At 43.8% G+C, this 25,739-nt stretch overlaps 1 protein-coding gene across 1 annotated transcript in view; it reads left to right on the top strand.

The window, feature by feature from the left end:
• Svopl (SVOP like) overlaps nucleotides 1-24,874 on the top strand; it is a 50,654-nt gene extending 25,780 nt beyond the window's left edge. The window contains exons 10-14 of the mRNA XM_051152443.1: nucleotides 1,360-1,571; nucleotides 5,570-5,681; nucleotides 8,665-8,746; nucleotides 9,739-9,828; nucleotides 24,713-24,874. Of these exons, the coding sequence (XP_051008400.1) occupies nucleotides 1,360-1,571; nucleotides 5,570-5,681; nucleotides 8,665-8,746; nucleotides 9,739-9,828; nucleotides 24,713-24,874 (658 nt within the window). The remainder of the gene's footprint in view (nucleotides 1-1,359; nucleotides 1,572-5,569; nucleotides 5,682-8,664; nucleotides 8,747-9,738; nucleotides 9,829-24,712) is intronic.
• The last annotated feature ends 865 nt before the right edge of the window (nucleotides 24,875-25,739 follow it).

The raw sequence follows: 25,739 nt of genomic DNA on the forward strand, positions 1-25,739 counted from the left end.
GGAAAGACTGAAGACTTTTCCTACATCAAATTAGCATCTCTGGAGGTGGGCTCGGTGGCACAGTCCTATAAATTCAGCACTGGGAAGTGAAGCAGGGGGACCAAGAGTTCAAAGTCAAGTTCTGCTACCTGTTTGAAGTCAGCCTAGGCTACAAGGCTACATAAAACCCTGTCTCAAACAAACACAAATTAGTGTCTCTGTGCCATATATTATGAGAAGTCTAATGGCAAGCTACCAACTAAGAAATTTGGAATACACACCTACATACACAAACACACACACACACACACACACACACACACACACACACACACACATCTATCACAGTTTTGGATATATATGTATGTGTGTATATAATGCAGTATATAATATGCGTATAAAATACAAATGGTATATATGTAATTGTCTTTCAACAAGTTAAGATTTTGAGTTTAAGATTTTTAGTTTTTAAATTTATGTGTATGTGTGCATTTCTCGGTACTGCATGTGTGTGCAGTTGGCCAAGGATACCAGAAGAGGGTGTCAGATCCCCTGGAATTAGAGTTATAGGTGGCTGTGAGCCATCTAACATGGGTGCTGGGAACTCAAGTCTGGTTCCTTTGGGAGAGCAGCAAATCCTCTTAACTGTTGCACCATCTCTTCGGTCCCAATAACTGAGTTCAGAAATAGGAAAAAGGCTGAATAGGCACGTCAGTGAATGTAAATCACACGCCAAGACATATTCAGCCTTAAAGTCACCAAGGAAACATAAATCAGAACCCTACACATTCTCATAAACCCAATAATAGGTAAAAATAGCTACATTGATAAAGACCACTGGGCTGGAGAGATGGCTCGCCAATTACATGCACTGGCTGCTCTTTCAGAGAAACCAGTTCGGTTCCTAGCACCTACATGGTGACTCACAACAATTTAACTCTGGCACTAGGAGACCCAACACTGTCTCCTTGCCTCCAAGGCATGGCATGTAACTTGCACATGGTGCAAAGCATGCACGCAGGAAAAGCACACATAAGATAAAAATAGATCTCCAAAAAGACTGCAAAGTCAATGGACCATTCCTCACACAGCTGCCTGTTGTTCAAATGGAAGAAGAGGATTTGGACTCTGTCTATAGGGCCCTATTAGTGTGACAAATACATACATCTTAGGAGTTAGGAATTCTATTTCAAAGTTTATGTCCAGCAAAGAAGCATACACGTGTTTCTCCAAAGTTGTCTTCAGATGCTGCTTTCTGTTTCTCTTGCTCGGTGCCTTCCACATAGACCACCCTCCTTCTCACCCCTACCTGTCATGGTTCTTTTTGTCCCCTCAGCCTGGTGAGAGCTTCTGCTAATGCCATTCTTTTCTCATTTCCAGGCTGGGAATTTCTTTTGCCTACTACGGTGTTATCCTGGCCAGCGCTGAGTTGCTGGAGCGGGATCTGGTCTGTGGTTCGAAGCCGGAGTCTGAGCCAGAGGTGATGGTGACCACAGGGCACTCAGAGGAGAGTCTGAGTCCCTGCTACTGCCATCTGTTTGCGCCCTCTGACTACAGGACCATGATCATCAGCACACTTGGGGAGATTGCTTGTAAGATGCCGTCCCTGTTTCAGATAGGGTTGCTGCAGCTCAGGGTCTGTGGGGATCAGGAACCCGGGGGAGAGGGGGTGAGTGGTGACAGAGCCCACACAGAATCCTGGGAGTCAGACTCTAGAGACCAAACTCAAAGCGCAGATCTAACTTTACTGTGCAGTGTATAAGCCTTTATATGATTAAAGGGCCAATCAGGCCATCCCATGCTAGCCTCAAGCACCAATAGCGATCAGTCAGGTTGGTGTAACTATAAGGAAATGGGAGTGGGGGATGGGGGTGGGGGATGGGGGTGGGGGGTGGGGGTGGGGGATGGGGGTGGGGGATGGGGGTGGGGGGTGGGGGTTGGGGATGGGGGTGGGGGTGGGGTGGGGACAAAGGTCACCTCCGGAGACTCCCATAAAGAAGGGGAAAGCAGTCACCGCCCTAGCTTTGGATCCATTTTGAGACTTCATTATTGTGCTAGCAGCCCCTAGCAGATCAGCACTGTGTGCAGTGGATCAGGACCTTTCAAGGAGCCGTAGGAGCTTCTGATGCTTTACTTGCCATTCTCTATGGTCCTCCATCAGGCTGATCCCAACATTTCCCACAGGCTGCCCTCTGTTTTAATTTCAAGGTTAAAGATCTCCAGTAGGAGAGCTGATTTCGGATGCGTATATGTTTTTTTTTTTAAAAAGCCATATAGGGAAAAAGTTAATAAGTAAAACTATAATTACCATGGCATAAACAAACTACTGGGTGGTGAGTTTGGAAGCTGCATCCTGGAAGAAATGTCCCAATCAGATACGGTAATGACAATCACGCTGGTGGTATTTCCAGCTGCTGTCTCCTGATGGTCTGGTGTCTGGAACTGTGGGCTGGTGGTCACCGTCCTCTCCTTCACTCAGTGGTAGGTTTTACAGAGCCGTCCAGAGTGGTTCCATTGTTTCCCTTAGAGCAGGTGTACCAGGAACCCAAACCGGCTCATCTGTGCCTTCTGGAAAAACACACACAACCCTTGTCCCATGGTTAAGAGGCAGGTAGGACCCTTCCGCATATAAGATCTCACCAGTAGACTAATGGTAAAGGGGTGATCCTGGGAAGCATTGCACCCCAATGTTTATAGGTGGGGACAGACCATTTTGTCAAAATTTTAAAAATTAATGGTAAAAAGAACGTCAGTTAATTTATCCCTGATGTCCCCCCTTTTAATTGCTTCTTGAGAGAGGCACGAGCTCTTCTCACTATGGCTATCCTTGGGGACTGTAAAGAATCCTGAAGGTCTGTGTTATATCCCATTCTGGGAAAAGGCTGTAAAAGCAAAGCAAGTGTATGCTGACCTGTTGTCAGTCTTAATTGAATATGGCACACTTATAACCAACATGGCAGTATTAATAGTAGCAACAAACATCTTGGTATTTTCTTTAGGCTGGGCCATGGCAAAGAAGAATGAGGAAAAGGTATCAATAATGAAATGACGTGTACATTAAAAAATTATTTATCATATGTGCACAGTGTTTTGCCTGCATATATACCAGAAAAGAGCACCAGATCTCATTATAGATGGTTGTGAGCCACCATGTGGTTGACTGGGAATTGAACTTGGGACCTTTGGAAGAGCAGCCAATGCTCTTAACCTCTGAGCCATCTCTCCAGCCCTGACATATACATATTTAAGGCAACCAAACTCAGGAACATGGGTCACGTTCATCTGCCACAAGCTATTGGGATGAAGACCTCTAGGATTGGCACCAGCTGGTTGTAAGGAACCTAAAAGCAGCAAGGAGATGCAAGTAGAACAGGTGCATAATAAATACTTACAGGAATTCATAGATAATTGCAGAAAAAGCTTGTGGAGTGATAGAGCCAAATTGTGAAATCTAGAATGGAGCCATTGGGCTTGTTCTAACAGGCATGACAAGAAGGCCGTCACTAGATAGTCAAGCTCCCTGTTTCCCTCTGCAATGGCCCCAGGGACCTCCAAATGAGAGCGTACATGCTGATAAAGAAAGGAGCCTGTCTTTGTTCAATAATTGTTCGAAGTTGAATCATGGCCAAATACAGAGGCCCCTCAGCAGGTTTAGCAACAGCCAAAGGTATAACCTTAACATTAGTAGCACATTGGCTGTCACTGAATGTATTAATGAGGTCTTGCCAATCCCTTAAAAGGGCTAAGGTGGCCAACAATTCTAACAGGACAGATCTCTCAAAGCAGCTAGTAAACACTTTAGGTCTGTGGGATAACAAGAGTGACTAGCATAGCCAAAATATGACTTTGAGGAGTCTGTAAAGCCTGACTCAGCCTTCTCTTCCACCTCTGGGAAGTGGCCAAGGGCTATAGCCTGTAATGTTTTGTATGATCTCAGGTTTGTATGATCGATCTGTTTTGTACTATTTGATAGTTTCTTATATGATTCTGATCAACAACTCAAAAGAGAGGCCTCTCATGCCTGGCGTTAGGGGTTTTGTTAGCTAGTCTACAGCTCTTGGGGCACACTGTCAGCCCAGATGGAAAAATTCCATTTAAACTATATATGTATATCTACCTACTGACCTACATGTATTGCAGATATGTTTTTTAGGTAGATAAATAACAGTATGGTTTCTTAGGACCTTTTCTGATATTCTTTCTGTTCGTTTACCTTCCTCCCTCTTTCTGTGCTTTTCTCTCTTCACCGCTCTACATAGATACATATATGTAGATTTCTTATTTTGTTCTATGTGTATGAATATTTGCCTGCCTGTACGTGTGTGCTCCGTGTGCATGCATGGTGCCCTCACAGGTCAGAAGAGGGTGTCTGATCTTCTGTAGCTGGACTCATAGGTGGTTGTAAGCCATCATGTGGGTGTGTGGTTCTGGGAACAGAATCCAGGCCATTCTATACAAGAACAACAAGTGCTTTTAACTACTGAGCCCTCTCTCTAGCCTGCCTCTCTAATAAGAATAAGTCGCCCCCCCCCCCGACATTTTCTCATTTCCCCTTCAGAGCACTTGTAACTGATATTTCCATATCTATTCTCCCCTCCCCCACCCCCTGCTCCCCATGATAATTCCTTTTCACTTTCCTGGTTTCTGCAGGTCCTGTGGATTATATACTCACAGCTGATGATCTGGAGCTAGGGGCCTCAAATGAGGGGGAACATGCGACATTTGCCTTTCTGGGTCTAGGTGGCCTCATCCAATATGATCTTTCCTGGTTCCATCCATTTACTTGGAGAAACCCTGGAGAGGGATGTCGAGATAAATCATAACTAGAAAATGGGAGTATCTTACAATCATATTTCAATCGACAGCACTGTTCATTTGTTCTAGACAAAAGCGATGCCCCATAAAAGCTGAGTTCCTTGAGGGTTTGCCAACCATATGCACAACATCCCCAGGACTGTAGAAACTAGGTGTAGTGGGGTGTGCCTGTGATCCCATTGTCTGGGAAGTGGATACAAGAAGATCAGAAAGTCAAGGTCATCCTTGGCTGAGTTTGAGGCCAGGGATACATGAAACCCTGTCTCAAAATAAATAAATAAATAAATAAATAGGTAAACAAATAGAGTCAAAGGCTCAGAGCCACATGTGGTGGCATAAGCATATGTAGTAAAACTGCTTTAAAGTTAAAAAGAAAAAGTCAGTGGAGCCTTGAATTCAATGGACAATGGTGTATGACATTTAGTTCTAGCAAACTGGTAGTTTACAATAGCCTTTGTGCTAGAGTAAACAAACAAACAAACAAACAAACAAAAACAAAGCTAAGCTTGATGGGCACACGCCTTTAATCTTAGCATTTGGGAAACAGAGGCAGGTGGATCTGTGTGCGTTTGAGGTCAGCCTGGTCTACAAATGGAGTTCCGGGACAGCCAGAGCTGATACACAGAGAAACCCTGTCTTGACATGACCATGTGTCTGAGTTTGGGATGGTAGCTGCTTCCTTCTGAAATGGCACGATGGGTCCCTGTTGGTGTCTATGGATACTGCTTTTTTTGCTCCACGGTGTCAGCATTTGTGTTTGCTGTTTGCTTTCCAGTGAACCCCTTAAATATCCTGGGCATCAACTTCCTGGGCAGACGGCTGAGCCTGTCCATCACCATGGGATGCACGGCTTTGTTTTTCCTTCTCCTCAATATCTGCACTTCAAGGTATTTTTCTCTTGGTTGCTTCTACACAAGTGGTATGAAGTGGGTGTCGAATGGGACTTTCTGAGTTCTGGTGATAAGTGGCATCTGAAACGTGCCATCTCATAAGGGAGAGCCGAGCACAGGCTGTCAGACGGAAAGGCCCTTCCCTCTTCCGTGCCCCTCCCTCTTCCGTGCCCCTCGCTCTTCCGTGCCCCTCCCTCTTCCGTGCCCCTTCCTCTTCCGTGCCCTTCCCTCTTCCATGCCCCTCCCTCTTCCATGCCCCACCCCCTTCAGCTCTCAAGGGATGTGCTACAGTCCTGGGGTGCTCTCATTTTACCCAGGTTCTTTATGCAAAGCTTCTTGGACAACTGGGGAGCATTTCTAACTTTTTTTTTTTTTAACCAAACTATCTGGACAAAGGTAAACTAGTCCAGTGATACGGACAACGTGTGTCTGAGAGTTGGAAAATTAGTTCAGTGGTAGAGGACTTGATTCAGATAACAAGTATCACCCCCAAATTTCCAATCCTGAGTATCCTGAGCAATAATGTGTGTTTGACTATTGATCTGTGAGTTCTACACCTACAGGCCTGGCAACCCTAGATTGACGTTTTAAGAAGTTTCATCCCAGACAGTGAAAACAAACTGCATCTGTATAGAGCATGTGTGCTGGCTAGTTATATGTCAGCTTGACCCAAGCAAGAGTCACCTAAAAGGAAGGAATCTCAACTGAGAAGATGCCTCCTTAAGATCAGGCTGTAGGGCATTTTCCTTCCTTCCTTCCTTCCTTCCTTCCTTCCTTCCTTCCTTCCTTCCGATATCTTTATTTTATGTGCTTTAGTGTTTTGCCTGCATATATTTCTGTGTGAGGGCATTGGATCCTCTGGATCTGGATCTTCAGATGGTTGTGAGCTACCATTGGGTAATGAGAATTGAACCTGGGTCCCTCTAGAAGAACAGCCAGTGCTATTAACTGCTGAGCCATCTCTCTGGCCCCTAAAGGGAATTTTCTTAATTGGTGCTTGACTGGGGAGGGCCTAGCCCATTGTGGGTGGTGCCATCCCTGAACTTCTGGTCTTGAGTTCTATAAGAAAGTAGGTTGAGCAAGCCATGGAGAGCAAGCCAGTAAGCAGCATCCCTCCATGGCCTCTTCTACATCAGCTCCTGCCTTCAGGTTTCCGCCCTGTTTGAGTTCCTATCCTGACTTACTTCAACAATGAACTAGTCTGTGGAAGTATAGGCCAAATAAACCATTTCTTCCCCATGTTGCTTTGGCCATGGTGTTTCATCACAGTGATAGAAACCCTAACTAAGCTTGTCATTGCTCTCTCTTTAGATTTGTGAATTGTTTCTTTTCTGTTTTGTTTTTTGAAATATCATTTACCCCTCAAACCTCTCCCTTGTGCCCTCTTGTTCTCTTTTAATGGCCTTCTTTTCATTGTTCTCTCTCTCTCTCTCTCTCTCTCTCTCTCTCTCTCTCTCTCTCTCTCTCTCTCTCTCCCCCCTAAATACATAAATTCAACCTGCTAAGTCCATATAATGTTACCTGTATGTTTATGATCTTATGTTTATGACCATTTGGTACTGGATGACCCCCCACTCCCCAGTGCCTCTTCCTGGGGAAGACCATTTCTCCTGCTCCCAGTCTTCCCTAGTTGCTTATAGTCCCTTGTCTAGAATTGAGGCCCTGTGAGAATCCTTCCATGTTAGCATGTCCATTGATGTCCATGTTCAGGTCTTATTCAGGGAGCCATGATGATGGTACTTCATGGGTCCAGCCTCTCTGATGTTCCTAGGATACATTCGCTCATGGCAAACTCCCTGCCATCTTTCTGTGCCTCCTTCCGCAATGGGGCGAGGTGCAGGAATTGTGTTGTAGATGTGTCAGTTGCGTCTGGGCACCTCACAGTCTCTTGATCTCTGCGTGTCATTGCTCCTTAAACAATGTCAAAGAACCGTCTACACACAGCAGTGACATTTTCCCGGGAGCTGTAGGCAGTTTGGTGATTTAAAGAAGACACAAGACTTAGTCTCTCTGGTTTTATGTTGAGGTCTTTAATCCACTTGGATTTGAGTTTTGTGCAAGGTGACAAATATGGGTCCAGTTGCATTTTTTTACACATAGACCTCCAGTTAGACCAGCACCATTTGTTGAAGATGCTATCCTTTTTCCATTGAATGGATTTGGCTTCTTTGTCAAAAATCGAGTGACCATATGTGTGTGGATTCATATCTGGGTCTTCGATTCGATTCCACTGATCAACCAGCCTGTTGCTGTGCCAGTACCATGCTGTTTTAATTACTATTGCTTTATAGTACAGTTTGAGATCAGGTGAGTGGAGAGTGTGATATGACTTTCTCACGTACTCTGGTGCCTCACATTTGACTATGTCCCCTGGAGGGGGAGACCTGGTGGCACTCAGAGGAAGGACAGCAGGTTGCCAAGAAGAGAGTTGATACCCTATGAGAATATACAGGGGGAGGTTATCCCCCTCAGGAACAGTCATAGGGGAGGGGAATAATGGGAAAATGGGGGGAGGGAGGAATGGGAGGATACAAGGGATGGGATAAACATTGAGATGTAACAAGAATAAGTTAATAAAAAAAAAAAAAAAAAAAGAAGACACAAGAGGGTGCTAGAGAGATGACACAGCAGATAAGAGCATTTGCTGCTCATGTAGGACCCAGGTTGCCAGCACTTACAGGATGTTTCACTGGCACCTGAATTTCAGTTACAGCTCCAGGGCATCTAATGCCCTATCCTGACCTCCCAGCCATGCTCATGGTAAACATACACACACGCAGGCAAAGCAATCATACTAAGAAAGCACCTTTCCCAAGGCACCTGAGAGCATCAGGCCTGAGGATTGTGAGGAAACTGGCTGTAAGATGTCACTGTTAGGCCAGTTGAGAGCTGCACTTTGCCAAAGCTCAGAGTTTTGTGAGGCCTTGTCTTAGAAGGTCCCCTGTGTCTCCTTCTATAACTTCCTCTGCTTCCTCTTCAGTGCTGGCCTTATTGGCTTCCTTTTCATGCTGAGAGCCCTGGTGGCAGCAAACTTCAACACCATCTACATTTACACTGCTGAGGTAAGCACTGGGGAATGGCGTGGCTACATCAGGGCATGCCAGGTGAGCTTCCGATCTGTGTGGGTACTGCATCCCTGGCTTCTGTTAACCTTCGACAAGTTTCTCAAGCCATTATGAAAATGACACTGGAGAGTTCGGTATGAATTTCCTCCTTTCCACTCAATCTACTGAAAACCAGTCTTTGAAAGAGAAGACCTCCTCCTCTTTTTCTTCCAAATCAGGTTGTTAGTCCAACTTGTTGCTATGACAAATGCCTAAAGGGGAGGATAGATCTATTTTAGTTCTGTTGTTCTGGTCCATAGCTGGCTGGTTTACCCTTTGGTCTGTAGCAAGAGACACCATGGCTGAAGGGTGTGAGAGAGAAAAGCTGTTCACCTCATAGCAGCCAGGAAGCAAAGAGGACTAACAAGAAGGCACCTGGGCTAAGATACACCCTCAAAAGCAGATGCCCAGTGGCCACTTCATCTATCAAGGCCGCTGCACTCCCGCCTTCCAGTAGTCTCATAAAAATTTGAGTTCATTAGTGGATTAAACAATACAATAGGGCAGGCCTAACGTTTCTGCCCTTTGATAACTTAAGCAGCCCTCAATCCAAACATGTCGACAGTGACAATTAACCACCATGGGGTTGGTGAGATGGCTCATTGCGGAAAGACAGTTGCTGCCAGATGTGACAATCTGAGCTCAGTCCCTAGGATTCACATGTTGGAAGGACAGCACCGACTCCTGCAAAAATTGTCCTCTGACCTCCACACATGAGCCATGAATGCATGCATGCCCGTGCACCTGTGAGAAATAAACAACTGTAACGTGTGTGTGTGTGTGTTTAAGTGTTTAAATTCAAACCTATATGCCAAAAACAATGGGCATCTTCTGTCTCAAAATCCATCTTCTAGACTACAAATACTGGAACCTGAACCAGGGAGGAAAAGGAAGAAGAGAACCCTGGGAAGAAGTCACCAATGGATGCTCTCTGTGCCTCTCCTCTGCAGGTCTACCCAACCCAGATGCGTGCTTTGGGGATGGGAACCAGTGGCTCCCTGTGCCGCATCGGAGCGATGGTTGCGCCATTTATATCCCAGGTATCCAAGGAGGGTGTGCAGGGAGACTGAAGCTGAGTCGGCGGGGGTGGGGTGAGCAACCAGGGACCCCAGTGCCCTCAGAGTCAGGGTATAGCAAAGGGCTCTGCTTTATTCTGGGGTGTGAACATTCCGTTGCCTGTAGGCTCTAATTCTGAGCTGTGTCTCTTGTGGAATTTGTCAGCCAGGATGGGCTGATGAAGAGCAAGAGAGTACCAGGGGGCAGAGCAGGAAGGCAGAGCCTAGACACCAGCAGGTGGGGCTGGGCGGACATCTGGTGCAGGCTGGGATAAAATTCAGGGGGACCTCACATGACTGGGGATGGAACAAAGAACATAGCTTTGGCTGTCCTGGACTCACTTTGTAGACCATGCTGGCCTCAAACTCACAGAGATATGCCTACCTCTGCCTCCCAAGTGCTGGGATTAAAGGTGTGGACCACCACACCCGGTAAGAGAACACCATCTTTAAAGAGCACACAGGAACTAGTGTCGATGTCAGCTCTGCAGGATAGGCCACTTGGCGGAGAAGCCTGAAAGCTCCCGCCTCTCTCCGGGTTCTTTTCCTGTGTGTTGGGAGCCCAGTTTTGTTTCAATCTATAGAAGCATTCTTCACTGCCTTTGTATGGAGTCCATATTCCTGGGGAGGAAATAGTTGAATTCATTTCATGTATGAGCACCATCATGATGCTGGCTGCTGTGTTTGGATGTCAGGTCTAGCTTCAACTACCTTGTGTTACTTGATGATGATGATGATGATGATGATGATGATGATGACGACGATGATGGTGGTGGTGGTGATGATGATTGCCTTTAAGGGACTGCAGTGGTGGTGGGGAATGAGGGGAAGAAGGAACACGAAAATAAGAGAAGCAAAACACTTTAAATCCAGTCTGGTGCAATCAGTCACCATTCAATGCATGTACTTTGCTTTCTTAGCCAGTTTGGACTGGGAGAATTCTAGTTGTGGAAGCTTCGTGTTCATTCCTCCTAAGGTATAGCCCAGGTTTCCCACAGAGTGAGCTGTTTAAGGGTCTTCCATGGGGATAGCTGTCAATCTTAAGTTCTAGGGGGAGCATTGTGATGTAAATATTCCTGGGCTCTGTCCAGAGATGTACATGCACATGGAGACACACTACCTGTACTTTAAGAACCCGCAGTGTAACGGGAGTCAGCTGCTCTGTGAGCCTTCCTGACTGGCTGTACTATCCACGGCAAGAGTGGCGGAGGAGCTCGTGTTCCCTTTCACACAGTTTTCTCTTTTTATTTCCCGAGACAGGCTATTATAGATTAAAGTGGGAACTTTGCCAGCCTAGAGCGCTAGCTTAGTGTTTAGAGTGCCTGCTGCTCTTCCATAGGACTGGAGTTCAGTTCCAACACCCAACACCCATGTCAGGTGGAAGACAGCTGTTTGTAACCACAGCTCCATGATATTTGATGTCCTTTTCTGAACTCTTCAGGTACTGCATGCATATAGCACCCCTCCCCCCCACACGCACACATGCACGCGCGCAAACACACACACACCACACACACACACAAATATATTTTGAAATTAAAAACCATATATGTTAGCCAGTAATATGTTTACATAATCTAAGGACTAAATGTATAAAGTTTAATTCAAATGCATCTTTTACACCTGCACACTAGAAGCTCTCACTATAGGTGGTTGTGAGCCACCATGTGGTTGCTGGGAATTGAACTCAGGACCTTTGGAAGAGCAGCCAGTGCTCTTCACCTCTGAGCCATTTCTCCAACCCTCAAATGCACAATTTAAAGTGAATGTTTTGAGGTATCTAGTTGTTCAGAAAGTAACTGAAATAAAAATAAAATCCAGGTGTATGTAGTCTTAGCAAACAAAAAAAGATGATTTTACTGTAAAATGATTAAAGGCTAACCACACTGGCGAAGGACCAGCACGAGGCTTCTGTGGAGCTAGATCAGGGACCAGCCAGGTGCTTTTATAACAATGCACCACAGACTGAGGAGCTAGCTAGGACTGACTCAATTAGAATAGTGCCTACTGAGTATGCAGTAAGCCCTGGGTTCCAGCCTCTGCCACCCCAGAGCTTTGAAAGGAGGTGACAGGAGGATCAGAAGTTCAAGGTCATCATCACCTACCTGGTATGTGTGAAGGCAGTGTGGGCTACATGAGACCCTGTCTCAAAAACAAACAGAACAGAAAAAAATCATAGACTAAGTAGCCCGTAAGTAACACATTTCTGACAGCTCTAGGGACTAAGTTCATGATCTGGTACCTGCGGGGTTGGGTTCTGGTGAGGACCCTCCACCTAGCTGGCAGATGGCTGCCTTCTCATTGTATCTTCTCTCATGAAGGAGTCCTGTGTGGCCCGTTTTATCCCACCTCAAAAGAAACCAGGCTCACATCTGAGATTAGAATTTCAATATAGGAATTTGGGAGGGGCATATAGACCCACAGGGTCAATGACCTTTGGAGTTCATTGGTTCAGCAATGTATGATATACTGGTACCTTCTATGGATATGCAGCCAAGTCCTTCTAGAATACAGTGACCTTTCCTTCAGGTTGGTGGTACAGCTGGGGAAAGTAGAATGGTGTGCTAACGCATTGAAGACTGCCCCCCCTTGTGGCTGAGCCTAAACAAGGCATCTCATTAAGTGAGAGTATCATGCAAATAAATGAAGGCACACGTGCATGTGACACACACCACACACACACACACACACACACACACACACACACACACACACACACACACACACACACACATACCACAGCACCACAGCAAAGGAAGGTCAATGGGAAAGTTCGCCCATACTCTAGCCAAACATAAACAATTTTTTTTTTTTTTTGCCCCACTCACTTCTGTTATCAGTGACACAGTACAGTAGTGACTCTCAGTTCCACTCGGACTCCGTCACCCCCTCAGAGGCCAGACTCTTCCATAGCACATCCGAACCAGCTCTCGTGTGGCTCTCGGGTCGCCTTCTGAAATGTCTGCTCTTGAGCAGCTCCCTGCTCATCCTATTAAATAACAGCCCATCGGGACTCAGAGAGTGGGAAGGGCAGACGAACGGAGCCTTGTTAGGAGGCAAGTAGTCTCTTATTTCATACCTTCCTTTCAGTGACTGCTTTAAGAAATAATTTCTGGAGTAATAGTCCCCCCCCCCCCCACTGTAGATTATTTATTTATTTATTTATATTTTTATTTATTTATTTTTGTGGCAGTTTTTATGTAGCTCCCCAGTTAGAACACTAACAGTCTTCATTTTATGAAAAGTATATGTAGAATTATGTTACCCAAATTAAATAGTCAGCCAACATTTTTTTTTTTAAGTTTTACTTTTTAGATTAAAAATTGACATCAAGCTGGGCATAGTGTCGTATGCCTTTAATCCCAGCACTCAGGAGGCAGAGGCAGCCGGATCACTGTGAGCTCAAGGCCAGCGTGATATACAAAGCAAGTCTAGGACAGCTAAGGCTACACAGAGAACCTTTGTCTTGAAAAACCAAAAATAAATACATAAACAAACAAACAAACAAATAAATTGACATCATACATTTTTTTCTTGTTGTTTTGGGTTTTTCTTTGTTTTGGAGCAGAGTCTTACTATGTAGCCCTGGCTGGCCTGGAACTCACTGTTTAGAAAAGAAATTGTATCACTTTAGAGACGTCTTCTAGCTTAAAAAAAAAAAAAAAAATCCTTTAAAAAAGATTTTTAAAAGTTTGAGACCTTTATATAGGAGCACTGTATTTACATCATTTCCACCCCCTTTTTGCTCCAACTTCTCCCATGTCCACCTCCATTCCTGCTCAAATTTGTAATTTTTGAATTATTGTTACACACACACACACACACACACACACACACACACACACACAGCCTACTGAGTCCATTTAATGTTGCATGCATGTGCGCATGTGTGCACGCGCGTGTGCGCATGCGTGTGTGTGTGTGTGTGTGTGTGTGTGTGTGTGTGTGTGTGTGTGTGTGAGCACGTGTTGGGTTGATGGCTGAGGGCTGGACAACCAATCACCTGGCTTGTACCTAGAGAAGCTGCTTCTTTCTCTCTCATTAGCTCTTAACTGTCTGCAGCTTTTCACCCAGGGGTGGGGCCTTGTGAAATGTCCCCCGTCTACATTAGCATGTTTGTGTTGTTGAGATTTCATGGACGCGGTTCCTTATCATACGGAAGACACTATCTTATAGCAGACGTTCTACTTTTCTCTCGCTCTTACAGTCTTTCTGCTTCATCTTCTGCAATACTCCCTGAGGCTTAGGAATAGGGTTGTATTTTAATTATTATTATATTATTATATTAATTGCAGCTGGGCACCCCGTGGCTAGCTGTTCTTTGCTTTTTGATCAATTGTGAATTTCTGTAATGGTTCCTTTTTTTATGCAAAATGAAGCTTCTTTGATGGGTGAGAGATGCACTTTTTGTGGTTATAAAGCGTAAATATGTAGAAAACAAAAATATATTGGTTCAAGGAAATGATTAGTAGTAGGTTGTCCTTTAGGGAGATGTCACCAGCTACAATAGTTTACTAGGTTTATAGTACCAGGTTTGCATTCTCTCCTACTTAGCAGGCCTTAGGCCCTGTTAGACAGTTGTTGGTTACCCCTAAGATGTAAGTGCCACTACTGCACAGTTGGGACCACCACGCCATGCCAGGGATTGTTGTAGTCCTTATGCTGTACAACTAGGTGGGGCTGTTGGTTGCTTTGCTCCCTTGGCAGCCTGCATAGCATTGTCAGTTCCTCCGAGTCCTATGTCTAAAGTGTGTGGTGTCTTCAACACTAGGTGTTACTTTCAAGTTCGGGGAAGGTATTACTTTCAAGACAAGGACAGACAACAGCAATAACCTATATATTATTTGGGGAGTCTCTTTGACTCCCCTGGCCAACAACTCAAAGGTTTGCCATACTTAGTATTGAGGCTTTAGTTAGTCTATGGTTTTTGGGATAGGGGCATCACCCCAAGTGTCAACTCTCCCCTTCTCCCTCCCTCCACCCTCCTCTCAAGTAGTTTAAGAAGAATATGCTGTAGATCTTCTTTAAGAGTCTAGTAGAATTCTTCTATAAATCCATGTGGCCCTGGCTTTTCTTTTTCCAAGACAAGGTTTCTCTGTGTAGCCTTGGCTGTCTTGGACTCTCTTTGTAGACCAGGTTGGCCTCGAACTCACAGGATCCACTGCCTCTGCCTCCCACATGCTGGGATTAGAGGTGTGTGCCACCACTGCCCGGCTCCGGCTTTTTTTTTCTTTCTAAAGCTGGAGGAGTTTTTATTACTATTCCAGTCTCCTCATTTGTTATGTCTATCTTTGTTGCTCTCTTATTTAACTTTGGGAATTTGGATGAATTTATAAATTTATCCATTTCTTTTACATTTAAAATTTTAATGGAATACAGGTTTTAAAGTATTTCCTTATAATATTCTGATTTTTGTGTATGTGTTTGTTGTAATGTCTCCCTGTTCACTATTTCTGATTACGCTATTTTGGATCATCTCTTTCATTTGGTTAGTTGGTCAACGGCCTGTGAATCTTGTTTGTATTTTCAAAGAATCCCATCTTGATTTGCTTATTCTTTGTGTTGTGTTTTTCATTTCTATTTCAGCTCTGAGTTTTTATTATTGATGTTTACTGGATATGCTGCTTTTCAAATTGAGTTGCGTCATTAAGTCAGTTATTTGTGCCTGATTTTTTTGTTTTGTTTTTTGAGATAGGGTTTCTCTGTGTAGCCTTGGCTATCCTGGACTCACTTTATAGACCAGGCTGGCCTCGAACTCAGTGATCCAACTATCTCTGCCTTCCTGAGTGCTGGGACTAAAGGTGTGTGCCACCACACCTGGCTTGTGCCCTGATCTTTAATGTAGTTGCTTAGAGCTATACATTTTCCTTAGGACTGCTTTTAATGTATCCCGGAAGTTTTGTTGTGTTTTAATTTTTATTTAATTCCAGAGAAATTTAAACCATTTTTTCTTGATTTCCTCTCTGGCCCATTCATCATTCAATAATGTGTAGTTTAATCTTCATGAGTTTGTATAATTACTGGGGATTTGTTTGCTGTTGATTTTAAACTTTATTTTATTGTGGTCAGATAGGATACATGAATTATTTCAATTCTCCTGAAATAGTTAAGGTGTGTGTGTGTGTGTGTGTGTGTGTGTGTGTGTGTGTGTGTGTGTGTGTTTGTATGTGTGTTCACAGGATGTGGTCTATTTTAGATAAGTTTTCATGTTTCATTTGAGTAAGAATGGCCCCCATAGACTCATGTGTTTGGATGCACTTGTTGGAGGAAGTGTGTCTCTGTGGGGGCCAGGCTTTGAGGTCTCATACATACTCAAGCTATGCCCAATGGGACAGTTTCTCCTTGTAGCCTGTGGATCAAGATGTACAAGTCTTGGCTCCTCCAGGACCATGTCTGCCTACAAGCTGCCATGCTTCCCACCATGAGGATAATGGACTGTACCTCCGAAACTGTAAGCCAGCCCCAATTAAATGTTTTCCTTTGTAAGAGTTCCTGTAGTCATGGTGTCTCTTCACAGCAATGAAACTCTAAGTTGGTGCACATATACTTAGGATTGTAACATATTCTTGATTAATTGTTCCCTTGATTAGAGAGATGTGTCCTTCTTTATCTCTCTGATTTAATTTTAATTTGAAGTCTATTTCATTGAGTATTAGGAGATCTGCTTGCTTCTTGGCACATCTGCTTGGAATGCTTTCTTCCATCCTTTCCCTTTAAGGTGGTGTCTCTCATTGAAGGGGAGATGATGAGTTGTTCATAACAGGAAGATGGAGTTCTTAGTCCATTCATCTACTTCATGTCCTTTGATTGGTAAGTTGAGGGCATTAGTATGTGTTGATTGCTGTCATTTTATTATATTTTTTCCTGTTTGTGTTCTTGGTTTATTTTGTTTTCTTTCTATAACCTCTTGAGTATGCTTATTCCTCTTTTCAGTCTGAGGTATTGTGTCCAATAGTCAGTGTAGGGCTGCTTGGTGAACATGACTTCTTTTAGCTTGTTTGTATCATGGAAAGATTTTCTTTCTTTTCCAACTATACTAGATGGTTTTGCTGTGGACATTAATCTAGGTTGATACTCATGGTCTTCAGAAATTAAAGTAAAAACTCCAGGCTCTTTGGCTTTTAAAGTTTTCATTGAGGAATTCTTATGGATTTCCCTTAATATGTGACTTGTAATTTTTCTCTTACATCTTTCCATTTCTACTCTTTGTTCTGTATATCTAATGTTTTAATTATATTGTGGGGCATTTTGATGTTCAGTGTGCTTTTTGTTCCTGTTATGGGTATGTCCTCCCTTGGTTTGGGAGAAGTTCTTCCATGATTTTGTTGAAAATCTAGTCTACGTTATTGACCCAGGAGCTTCTTCATCTATACTGTGGTGATTTGAATAGGTATGCCCCCTGCCCCCATAGATTCATGTATTTAAATGCTTGGCCACAGGGAATGGCACATACTAGGAAGTATGTCACTGTGGGGGCGAGCTTTAGGTCATATATGCTCAAGGTACACCAGTGTGGCATGCAGTCTCCTTCTACTGCCTTTGGATCAAGATGTAGCACTCTCAGATCCTTCTCCAGCACCATGTCTGCCTGGATGCTGCCATGCTGAAACTGTGAGCCAGGCCCGATTAAATGTATCCCTTTAGGAGTTGCCTTGGCCATGGTGTCTCTTCACAGCACCGAAACTCTAAGCCATATGCCTATTATTCAAAGATTTGGTCTTCTATCTTCATTCCAATTTGAGTTTTCAATAGTTCTCTCTGATATCAGTTTTCAAATCATGAATTATATTAATTTCATTTTGTCATGTATTTATTATCTTCTCTAGAGCATCTTTCAGGTAGTTATTGCTAGTCCCTTTAAATTCATTGAACTGTTAGTTCATTTTTAAAAAAAACTTATTATTAAAAAAATGAAGTTGATGACTGTTTTTTTGTGGCAAGGTTTCTTTTAGCCTTGGCTGTCCTGGAACTCTCTGTAGACTAGGCTGGCCTTGCTGATCCACCTGTACTGGGATTAAAGGCATGTGCCACCACACTCGGCTGATGACTGGGGTTCAGCTAGGTAATTCTCACCTCAGGGTTTGGGTTTGGGAAGTACTGTCTTGGCTATTCCTATGGTCTGTGCTTTGGAGGTGTGACATGGGCATGTGGTCTTCTTTCCTTGGTTGTATGTCTGATATGTGATTCTAACCTGCCTTAGGCTGGGCTGGCGCAGAACCTGTGCGACCAGAGTTAGGCTTGTGAATGTGGGCAGGCTTGGTTCAGGGTAGAATCACTAGGGAAAGCTGGTGCATCTGCTGTACACCCAGTTAGGCCTGAGAGCATAGGGAGGGTGTCTTAGTTAGGGTTCTATTGCTGTGAAGAGACACCATGACCACAGCAACTCTTATCAAGGAAAATAACTGGGGCTGGCTTACAGTTCAGTGGGTTAGCCCATTATTGTCATGGTATGACATGGCAGTGTGCGGGCAGACGTGGTGCTGGAAAAGGAGCTGAGAGTGCTACATCCAGGTCACTAGGCAGCAGGATGTAAACGGCTTGAGCTTCTAAGACCTCAAAGCCCAACACCTAGTGACATACCCCCAACACAGCCACATCTCCCAGTAATGCCACTCCCTATGGCTAAGCTTAGGGCCATTCCTAGTCACAGCTATTCACAGGTGGTAAGGGCTAGCTCAGAGGACTCACAGATGCTAAGGGCTAGATTAGAGTACTCACCTGGAGTTAGGCCTAGGCGTGTGGGAATGGCACAGGATGCCATGGGAGGACTCTCCAGGACAAATTGGTGGGCAAGTTCAATTATATGTGTCGGCATGTGCACATGTGTGCAGTTGTCCATGGAGTCCAGAAGAGGGCCTCAGATCCCCTGGAGCTGGTGCTGAGAACTGAGCTATGGTACTCTGAAAGAGCAGCGAGCACATTAATTTGCTGAGTTACCATCTGGCTAGTCTCTCTGCTAATGTGCATTGAACTCTTACTCTGCCTGGCATTACCTTGTATTAGTCAGTGTGTGTGTGTGTGTGTGTGTGTGTGTGTGTGTGTGTGTGTGTTGAGGGTTAACAAAATAACCAGGGCTTATAAAAAAAAAGGTTTATTTGGTTCAGCTTTGGAAGTTGAAAGTCCAAGATTAAAAGTTTCTATTAGTTCAGCTTCTGGTAAGGGCCTTATAGGTCAGCATGTGCAAGAGAGGTGATCACATTGCCGGATGGGCAGTGCGGCCAGTCCAAGGGGCTGGGGTCTCACAGTCCCTTCTGAGGCCACATCTCCACCTGACCTCACAAGCTTCTGTGAGACACCACCTCTCAACCTCACCTTCCCAAGGCCCTAGTGACTCAGTCAGCTCTTGGGGGAGACACCGAAGTGATGGCAGTCCTGTTTGAACTTCTCTGAGGAAAACAAACCATATAAGGTTCCAGTTGTATGCTCGAGCCAACGTGTGCTAGTTGGAGAAATCTGGCCATTGCATTTTTAGGATATACTACAGCTATTTAATATGTTGTCATTCAAAGCTTGTTTGTACACACGCTCATGTGTAAGCAGATGCACATGCATATGGTGAATGTTTGGCCAGAGATTGACATCAACTGCCGTTATCACTCTCCCTCAGTCTCTGAGGCAGGGCTCCCTTGCTGAGTCGGCCAGGGGGCTGGCCTGCTGGGCATTAACAAAGGCACTGAGGATCTGAAGCACTCTATCCTAAGGCATCTCCCCAAGCTCTGGCTAGTGTTTATTTTTCTTTTATTGTCTTAAAGAAATCAGGTGACTGACATTCTGAATGGTTGCTCATCCAGGCTCCTGGCTTTGTAACTGCATCCCTTCCATGACTGCTACCCACCATGCATACTGACCACTTCCTTCCAGTCAGCATTTTAAGGTGCTTCAGATTCCACAGTCATAGGCTATAAACTAAGTCCTCTGGACTCTCCAAGAAGCTCTTAGGAGGAGTTTCTTTCCTCCACTCTCCCTTCACTGACCACTGCAGGAACCATTCTCCAATTCTGCTCAAGGCTCTAGATCCAAAGCTTACTTCAGTTCCTAGCCACATTAAGGACTTTGCTTCCTCTGGCAGCTTCTCCCATCTTAGCTTCTTGATTTCCTTTGCCCCTGGTGGATTCACATCAGCTGCTTTGAGATTTGTCTTTTTCTGCTTCCTTTACTTGTTCTGCTGAATATTAGACCCCGAGCTTTCCTCATTGTTCTGCACTTACGTACCATCGCTTTTTTGTTTTAACCACCAAGTATATGTCCATGACTTTTCTTGGGGGGGAGGGGGCGCTGTCAGTGTCACCTTTTAAAAAAGTTAAAAAAGGATGTTTTTCCTGTATCATGGTTTTGTGTACCATGTGTACCGTGTTTGTACAGTGTTTGAGGCCAGAAAGACAGTTATAAATAGCTGTGAGTCATCATGTGGGTGCTGGGAACTGAACCCAGATTTTCTGGAAGAGCAGTCAGTGCTCTTAACCTCTGAGACATCTCTCTAGCTTTACATTTGTGTGTGTGTGTGTGTGTGTGTGTGTGTTTAGGTGTATGGATGTGCTTGGTGGGATCATGTATTTGAGCCATCTCATCCCCTTACCTCTTGAGGCAGGGGTCTCAAACTCCCTACATAGGAAGGATGACCACGAAACCCCAATCTTCCTGCTTCTATGCCCAAAGTTCTGAGATTACATCTGTCTGCCATTGCTCAAATTCATGCCTCCTAAATTTTCATGTCTGCATCAGCCCACATTCTGAGCTCAGATTCATAGAATTACCTTCTCAGCATTTCCACTTGACTGTCTTACAAATTCCTTTCCTACAGTTTGTATCAGTTACCTCGCTCTTCAACTGCTGGAAACACAATACCATGCTGGGTGGAAATAAACAAGACATTATTTAAGGTTCTAGAACTGGAGTCCAGGATCAGGGTCTTGTTTAGAGCCCTCTTCCTAGCTCATGGCTGTTGCCCATCATGGAGTGTCTGGTGTCTCATCTTTTTGGAAGGACATTGATCTTGTCAGGGTAGACTGCCATTTTATCATTTCAATAGATTTTTAAAAAGATTTACTTTTAATTATATTTTAAATTATGTGTAGGCATGTATCTATGTATACACGGGGCTATGTATACCTAGGTGCATGTCTCTCTGGAGCTGAAGCTACGGGCAGCTGTCAACTGCCTCACATGGGTGCTGGGAATAGAACGCAGGTTATCTTTAACCATGAGCCATCTCTCTAGACCCTACAAAATAGGTACTTTTACAGTTTGCCTTTTTATTTTACTTTCAAACTTTTTTTTTAACTTTCAAACATTTTGGCCCATACATTTTTAAATATTTATGAACCAAGTATTTTAACCTATGGTGTTTTTGTCATGTTTAAATGTCTTTCCATTTTTTTTTTAAAGATAAGGTCTGTCTATGTAGTCCTGGAACTCACAGAGAACCCCATATCTCTGCCTCCTAAGTGCTGGGATTAAAGGCGTGTGCCACAAGGCCCAGCTACATTCATGTGCTTCTTAAACTTGGATTTCGTTCTACTTTATGCTTAAGGCCTGAGGTAAGAATATAGCTTTTGAAAGCAACAAAAAAGCTGGGAATGTAGTTTGACAGTTCCCTGCCTAGCTGATAGAAGGACTGGGCATTAGCCACTAGCTTCTCCTCACCTGCTTTAATAATGTTCCTATTATAGTAAAGGAACATTCCTCGGGTACTTTCTAGTGATATTTTGTGACCCACTATTTCATTGCTCCTTTCTGTAACCCAATGCTGAATACCTGAAGCGAACAACTTCCCTCGGGGTCCCTGACTACTTTCAAACTTCCTGATTTCTTTTCTTACAAGTTAATTCTTCGAAATTCATTTTAAAAACAATTTTCTTTCCAAATTGATTGCAAGTTCCTACTGGGAAATTTTATTTCCATTAGAATTACAAATTACTTTGGTGAGAATTATGCAAGACTTTATCTAAGAACTAAAACTCATTCATGTGCTGTTTATTTAATTAATGTATGAGCACGCATTAAAATTTTTTTTTCATGCTTATTTAATTTTGGGCACCGGATTTCATGTAACCCATACTCATCTCAAAATTGCTATGATGACCCCTAGTGCTAAGATTACAAGTGTGTAGCACCATACACTGGTGGACCCCAGCCAGGGCCTGGTATATAGTAGGCTTCATTCTACTGAGCTATATGCCTAGCCCCTTTTGTGTATTTATTTATTCTTAAAGTGTTTTTACAGTTAGCTATGTCTCACAAATTTAATGTTGTATTTCCATTGTATTCAGTTTAGATCATTTTGGGATTTTTGATAGCTTATAAATGTTTGGAGATTTTGCTATTGTCTTTATAAGCTGATGCCATCTTAGTTAGAAAACACAATTTTAATGGTTTTAAGCCTATTGAAATTTATTTCATGGCCAAGGATGGTTTATTCCAGTTAGCATTTGATGAACATTTGAAAAAAGGATAGGCTTTCTGTTGATATTGGGTAGACGGTAATCAGACCCTCTTGGCTTAACAGTGTCATAAAGTTCAATTCCTCTGATTTGTCTAGTCATTCTATGAAGGAAGGGATAAGTGGATGGAGCAATGAAGTTCAATACCCAGCACCCACAGCAGGCCGTTCACAACCGCCTGTAGCTCTAGCTCTAGGAGACTGATTCCCTCTTTGGCCTTCATGGGCATCTTCACTCTTGTGAAGATGAAAAAAATAAATGAAAATAAATCTTCAAACGAGAAGGGGATATAGTAAGGTCTCCAGTCACGTGTGAATTGTTTCTCCTCTTAGCTTTAGCTGGGTGTGTTTGAGCTCTTTCAACTTAGGTTTACTTAAACTCTGACTGCTGTCTTGGTATTCTGACCTTTTTGCCATATAAAGCTCTGCCTTGCCTTTTATCTAGGCTCTGCTCTTTAGTCTCTCTCTTCCCTGGTATGGAGAATGAACCGGCTCCTTGTTTATACTACGTAAATGCTCCATCATTGAGCTACACAGCTCTGCTTTTTAGTTTTTGTTTTGTGTTGATTGAGTTTGGGACTTCCCACAAGCCAGGTCAGCTACATCCTTAGTTTCTACAATGGCCTTTTAGAAGTAGAGTTCTCTTTCATTTTTGCCTAGTCAATCTGGCATGAACCCTGGAAAGATGCACTTTTACTGAACTTCCATTTATTTATTGTTCGATGTTGACTGTTTTGAGGGCTCATACATGCTAAACATGGTCTCAACACTGAGCTACATCCCTAGGCCCCACATGACTTCTACAGACAGATAATTCCATAGACTTCTTGCTTATAACCTAGCTTAGGTTATAAAAGAATGTATAGTGACAGCTATCCACCGGATTGCTATGAAGTAGGGCCCTGCATCTCTCTAGGGAAGCAAAAAACAAACAAAACCCAAACAAACAAACAAAAAAAAAATCACAAAACCAAAACTAGAAATTCTAACCTTGGCTAATAGAATAATTATGTGATTTAAACCCAACTCTTCAGAGTCTTACCCAACTTGGGATCTTGACATAGGTGCAAAGAATTAAAGGGAGAGATAATTTAGAGTCTATTCTAAATAGGTGAGAGTTTAGATGTTGAATAACAAAAGTTCCATTCTAGATTGTTGAGTGGTGATATCGCGTGTTGTGCAGGCTCCCTAGTCTCTTGGTGATATCGCGTGTTGTGCAGGCTCCCTAGGCTCTTGGTGATATCGCGTGTTGTGCAGGCTCCCTAGGCTCTTGGTGATATCGCGTGTTGTGCAGGCTCCCTAGGCTCTTGGTGATATCGCGTGTTGTGCAGGCTCCCTAGTCTCTTGGTGATATCGCGTGTTGTGCAGGCTCCCTAGGCTCTTGGTTTTTGTTCCTTTTCTGTTGTCCCAGTCTCCTGTTTCAGAAAATTTTATCTTGGCGAGGAAAATCAAAGAGCAGAGAGCTAGGTGACTCTTGCCTATAGTCCTAGCATTTGGGAGGCAGAGACTTAGGAGTTCAAAGCTAACCTCAAGTACAGAGTTCAAGGCCAGCTTGTGCTACACGAGGCCTTGCCACTTCCAAGCCCTATAAAGCACCCACCAAAACCCCTCAGAACCTCCCCAATTTAGAATATTATCTATCACTTGTTAGGTAGGTCAAGTCCAAGTAATTAGAGGTTAATATGATGTGCTCTGTTTACATATGTGGAGTTATATGCCACATATTGTCCTGATGAGTCAGGGTAAGCTGATACGTAAAATGAGAGTTGGGCTAGATAATTTCCAGATCTTTCAAAAATTGTATATAATCTGATTATAGGGGACTTCTTGTTCCTTTTTCCCTGTGTATGCACCTATCCTGTTAAAATTAGCAGGTAACTATCAAGTCCTTGAATATCTGCCAACTTTGGGCACTACTCTGGAGAAACGGGTACATGAAGTATTTGGATAGTAGCAAAGTGAAAAGATCCAGGCAAAGATGTATGTAGTTTGACAGAAACACTTTTTGTGGGGAAAATAAACACCACGTGGAAAGTTTTGACAGTTAGCTGGGTGTGGCGGCCTACACCTTTAATCCCAGCACTTGGGAGGCGGATGTCTGAGTGTGAGGCCAGCCTGGTCTGCAGAGTGAGTTCTAAGACAGCTAGGACTACATAGAGAAACACTGTTTGAAACAAACTCTCCCATTTCCTCCCAGTTCCTACTGAACTTTGCTATAGAAACGCCTGACAGGTAGGTAGGTGCAAAGAGATGGTGTCCAGTGTACATTAATGCCAGTCATTCGAGATGCCTGTCCCAGCTTGGTCCAATCAAACCAATGTTCCAAAAGGACAATCTATGGAACTGGATACAAATGACCACTTGTATATGCATTTGGTAACACAAATCCTTTGATATAATAGTGATCTATCATTCTGCTTTGCCCTGCAGGTCCTAATGAGTGCCTCGATCCTGGGAGCGCTGTGTCTTTTCTCCTCAGTCTGCGTCGTGTGTGCCATTTCTGCATTTACTCTTCCCATCGAGACCAAAGGCCGTGCTTTGCAGGTAAGTGGCTCAGGAAGCTCCTGGATTTTCTTACAATTACCAATTTAAAAGCATTTTAAATTCTATGTATACGTGTCTGTCAATGTAAATCCCCTGGAGCTAGAGTTACAGGCATTTGTAAGATGCGCAACATGGGTGCTTTCTGTCTGATCTTAGTTCCTTAGCCATCACTCTTTGACGAAAGAGAAGCTTGGAATGTGGGTAGCCTTTATTTAAGCAGGCAAATAAATATCATTAGGGGGTCCTGATAGAAATTCTGGGTCTCCAGTTTTTCTCACATATAATTTTCAGCAGCAATAAAGGTGGTTAACTAAGAACACACTTTGTATGTTTCCATGTAAAAGCTATAAACAGAGAGCTGGGTTAAGACATTTCCTGCAGAGCCCTTGGAATCACATGGCCTGGATGTAGCAGACTGGTTTCCTTTCTGGAATACCTGTAGTGAGCGGTAAAAGCTTCAGTGTGGATTCCCTGAACCAGCTGTGTTGGTAGCAGTTCTGGAAGGCCTAACTTCAAGCATCATGGACTAGTTAGTGGTTCTTCATCTAGGAGCAGGCTGGACTCTGAGCTTTAGACACCTATAGCCTGTGATCTCCTTTCATGATTGGTCTACTTAATGTTAAAGAAGTATTTTGGACTATGAAATGAGTCTGCCCTGCACTTTGCTCTGTGTTTGGGCCCCTTATTTCCCTGGAGGCTGTTGGATGAAGGCAGGGCACAGAATCCTAAAGACAGACCTAAGTGCAAGTCCCGGGGTGGGGGGTGGGGGGTGGGGGTGGGGGCGTGAGACTGCAGCTCTCAGTATGGTGCACAGGCCTGTCTAGATCTGCCTACAACTGAGGAAGGAGGGTTTGGGAACTTTCCATTAATCTGCAGTTGTCCTCGCCACTGAGTGCTTGTCAGATAAGATGTG

The sequence above is a fragment of the Acomys russatus genome, chromosome 10 (assembly GCF_903995435.1).
Source record: "Acomys russatus chromosome 10, mAcoRus1.1, whole genome shotgun sequence".
In the NCBI taxonomy this organism is placed as follows: Eukaryota; Metazoa; Chordata; class Mammalia; order Rodentia; family Muridae; genus Acomys; species Acomys russatus.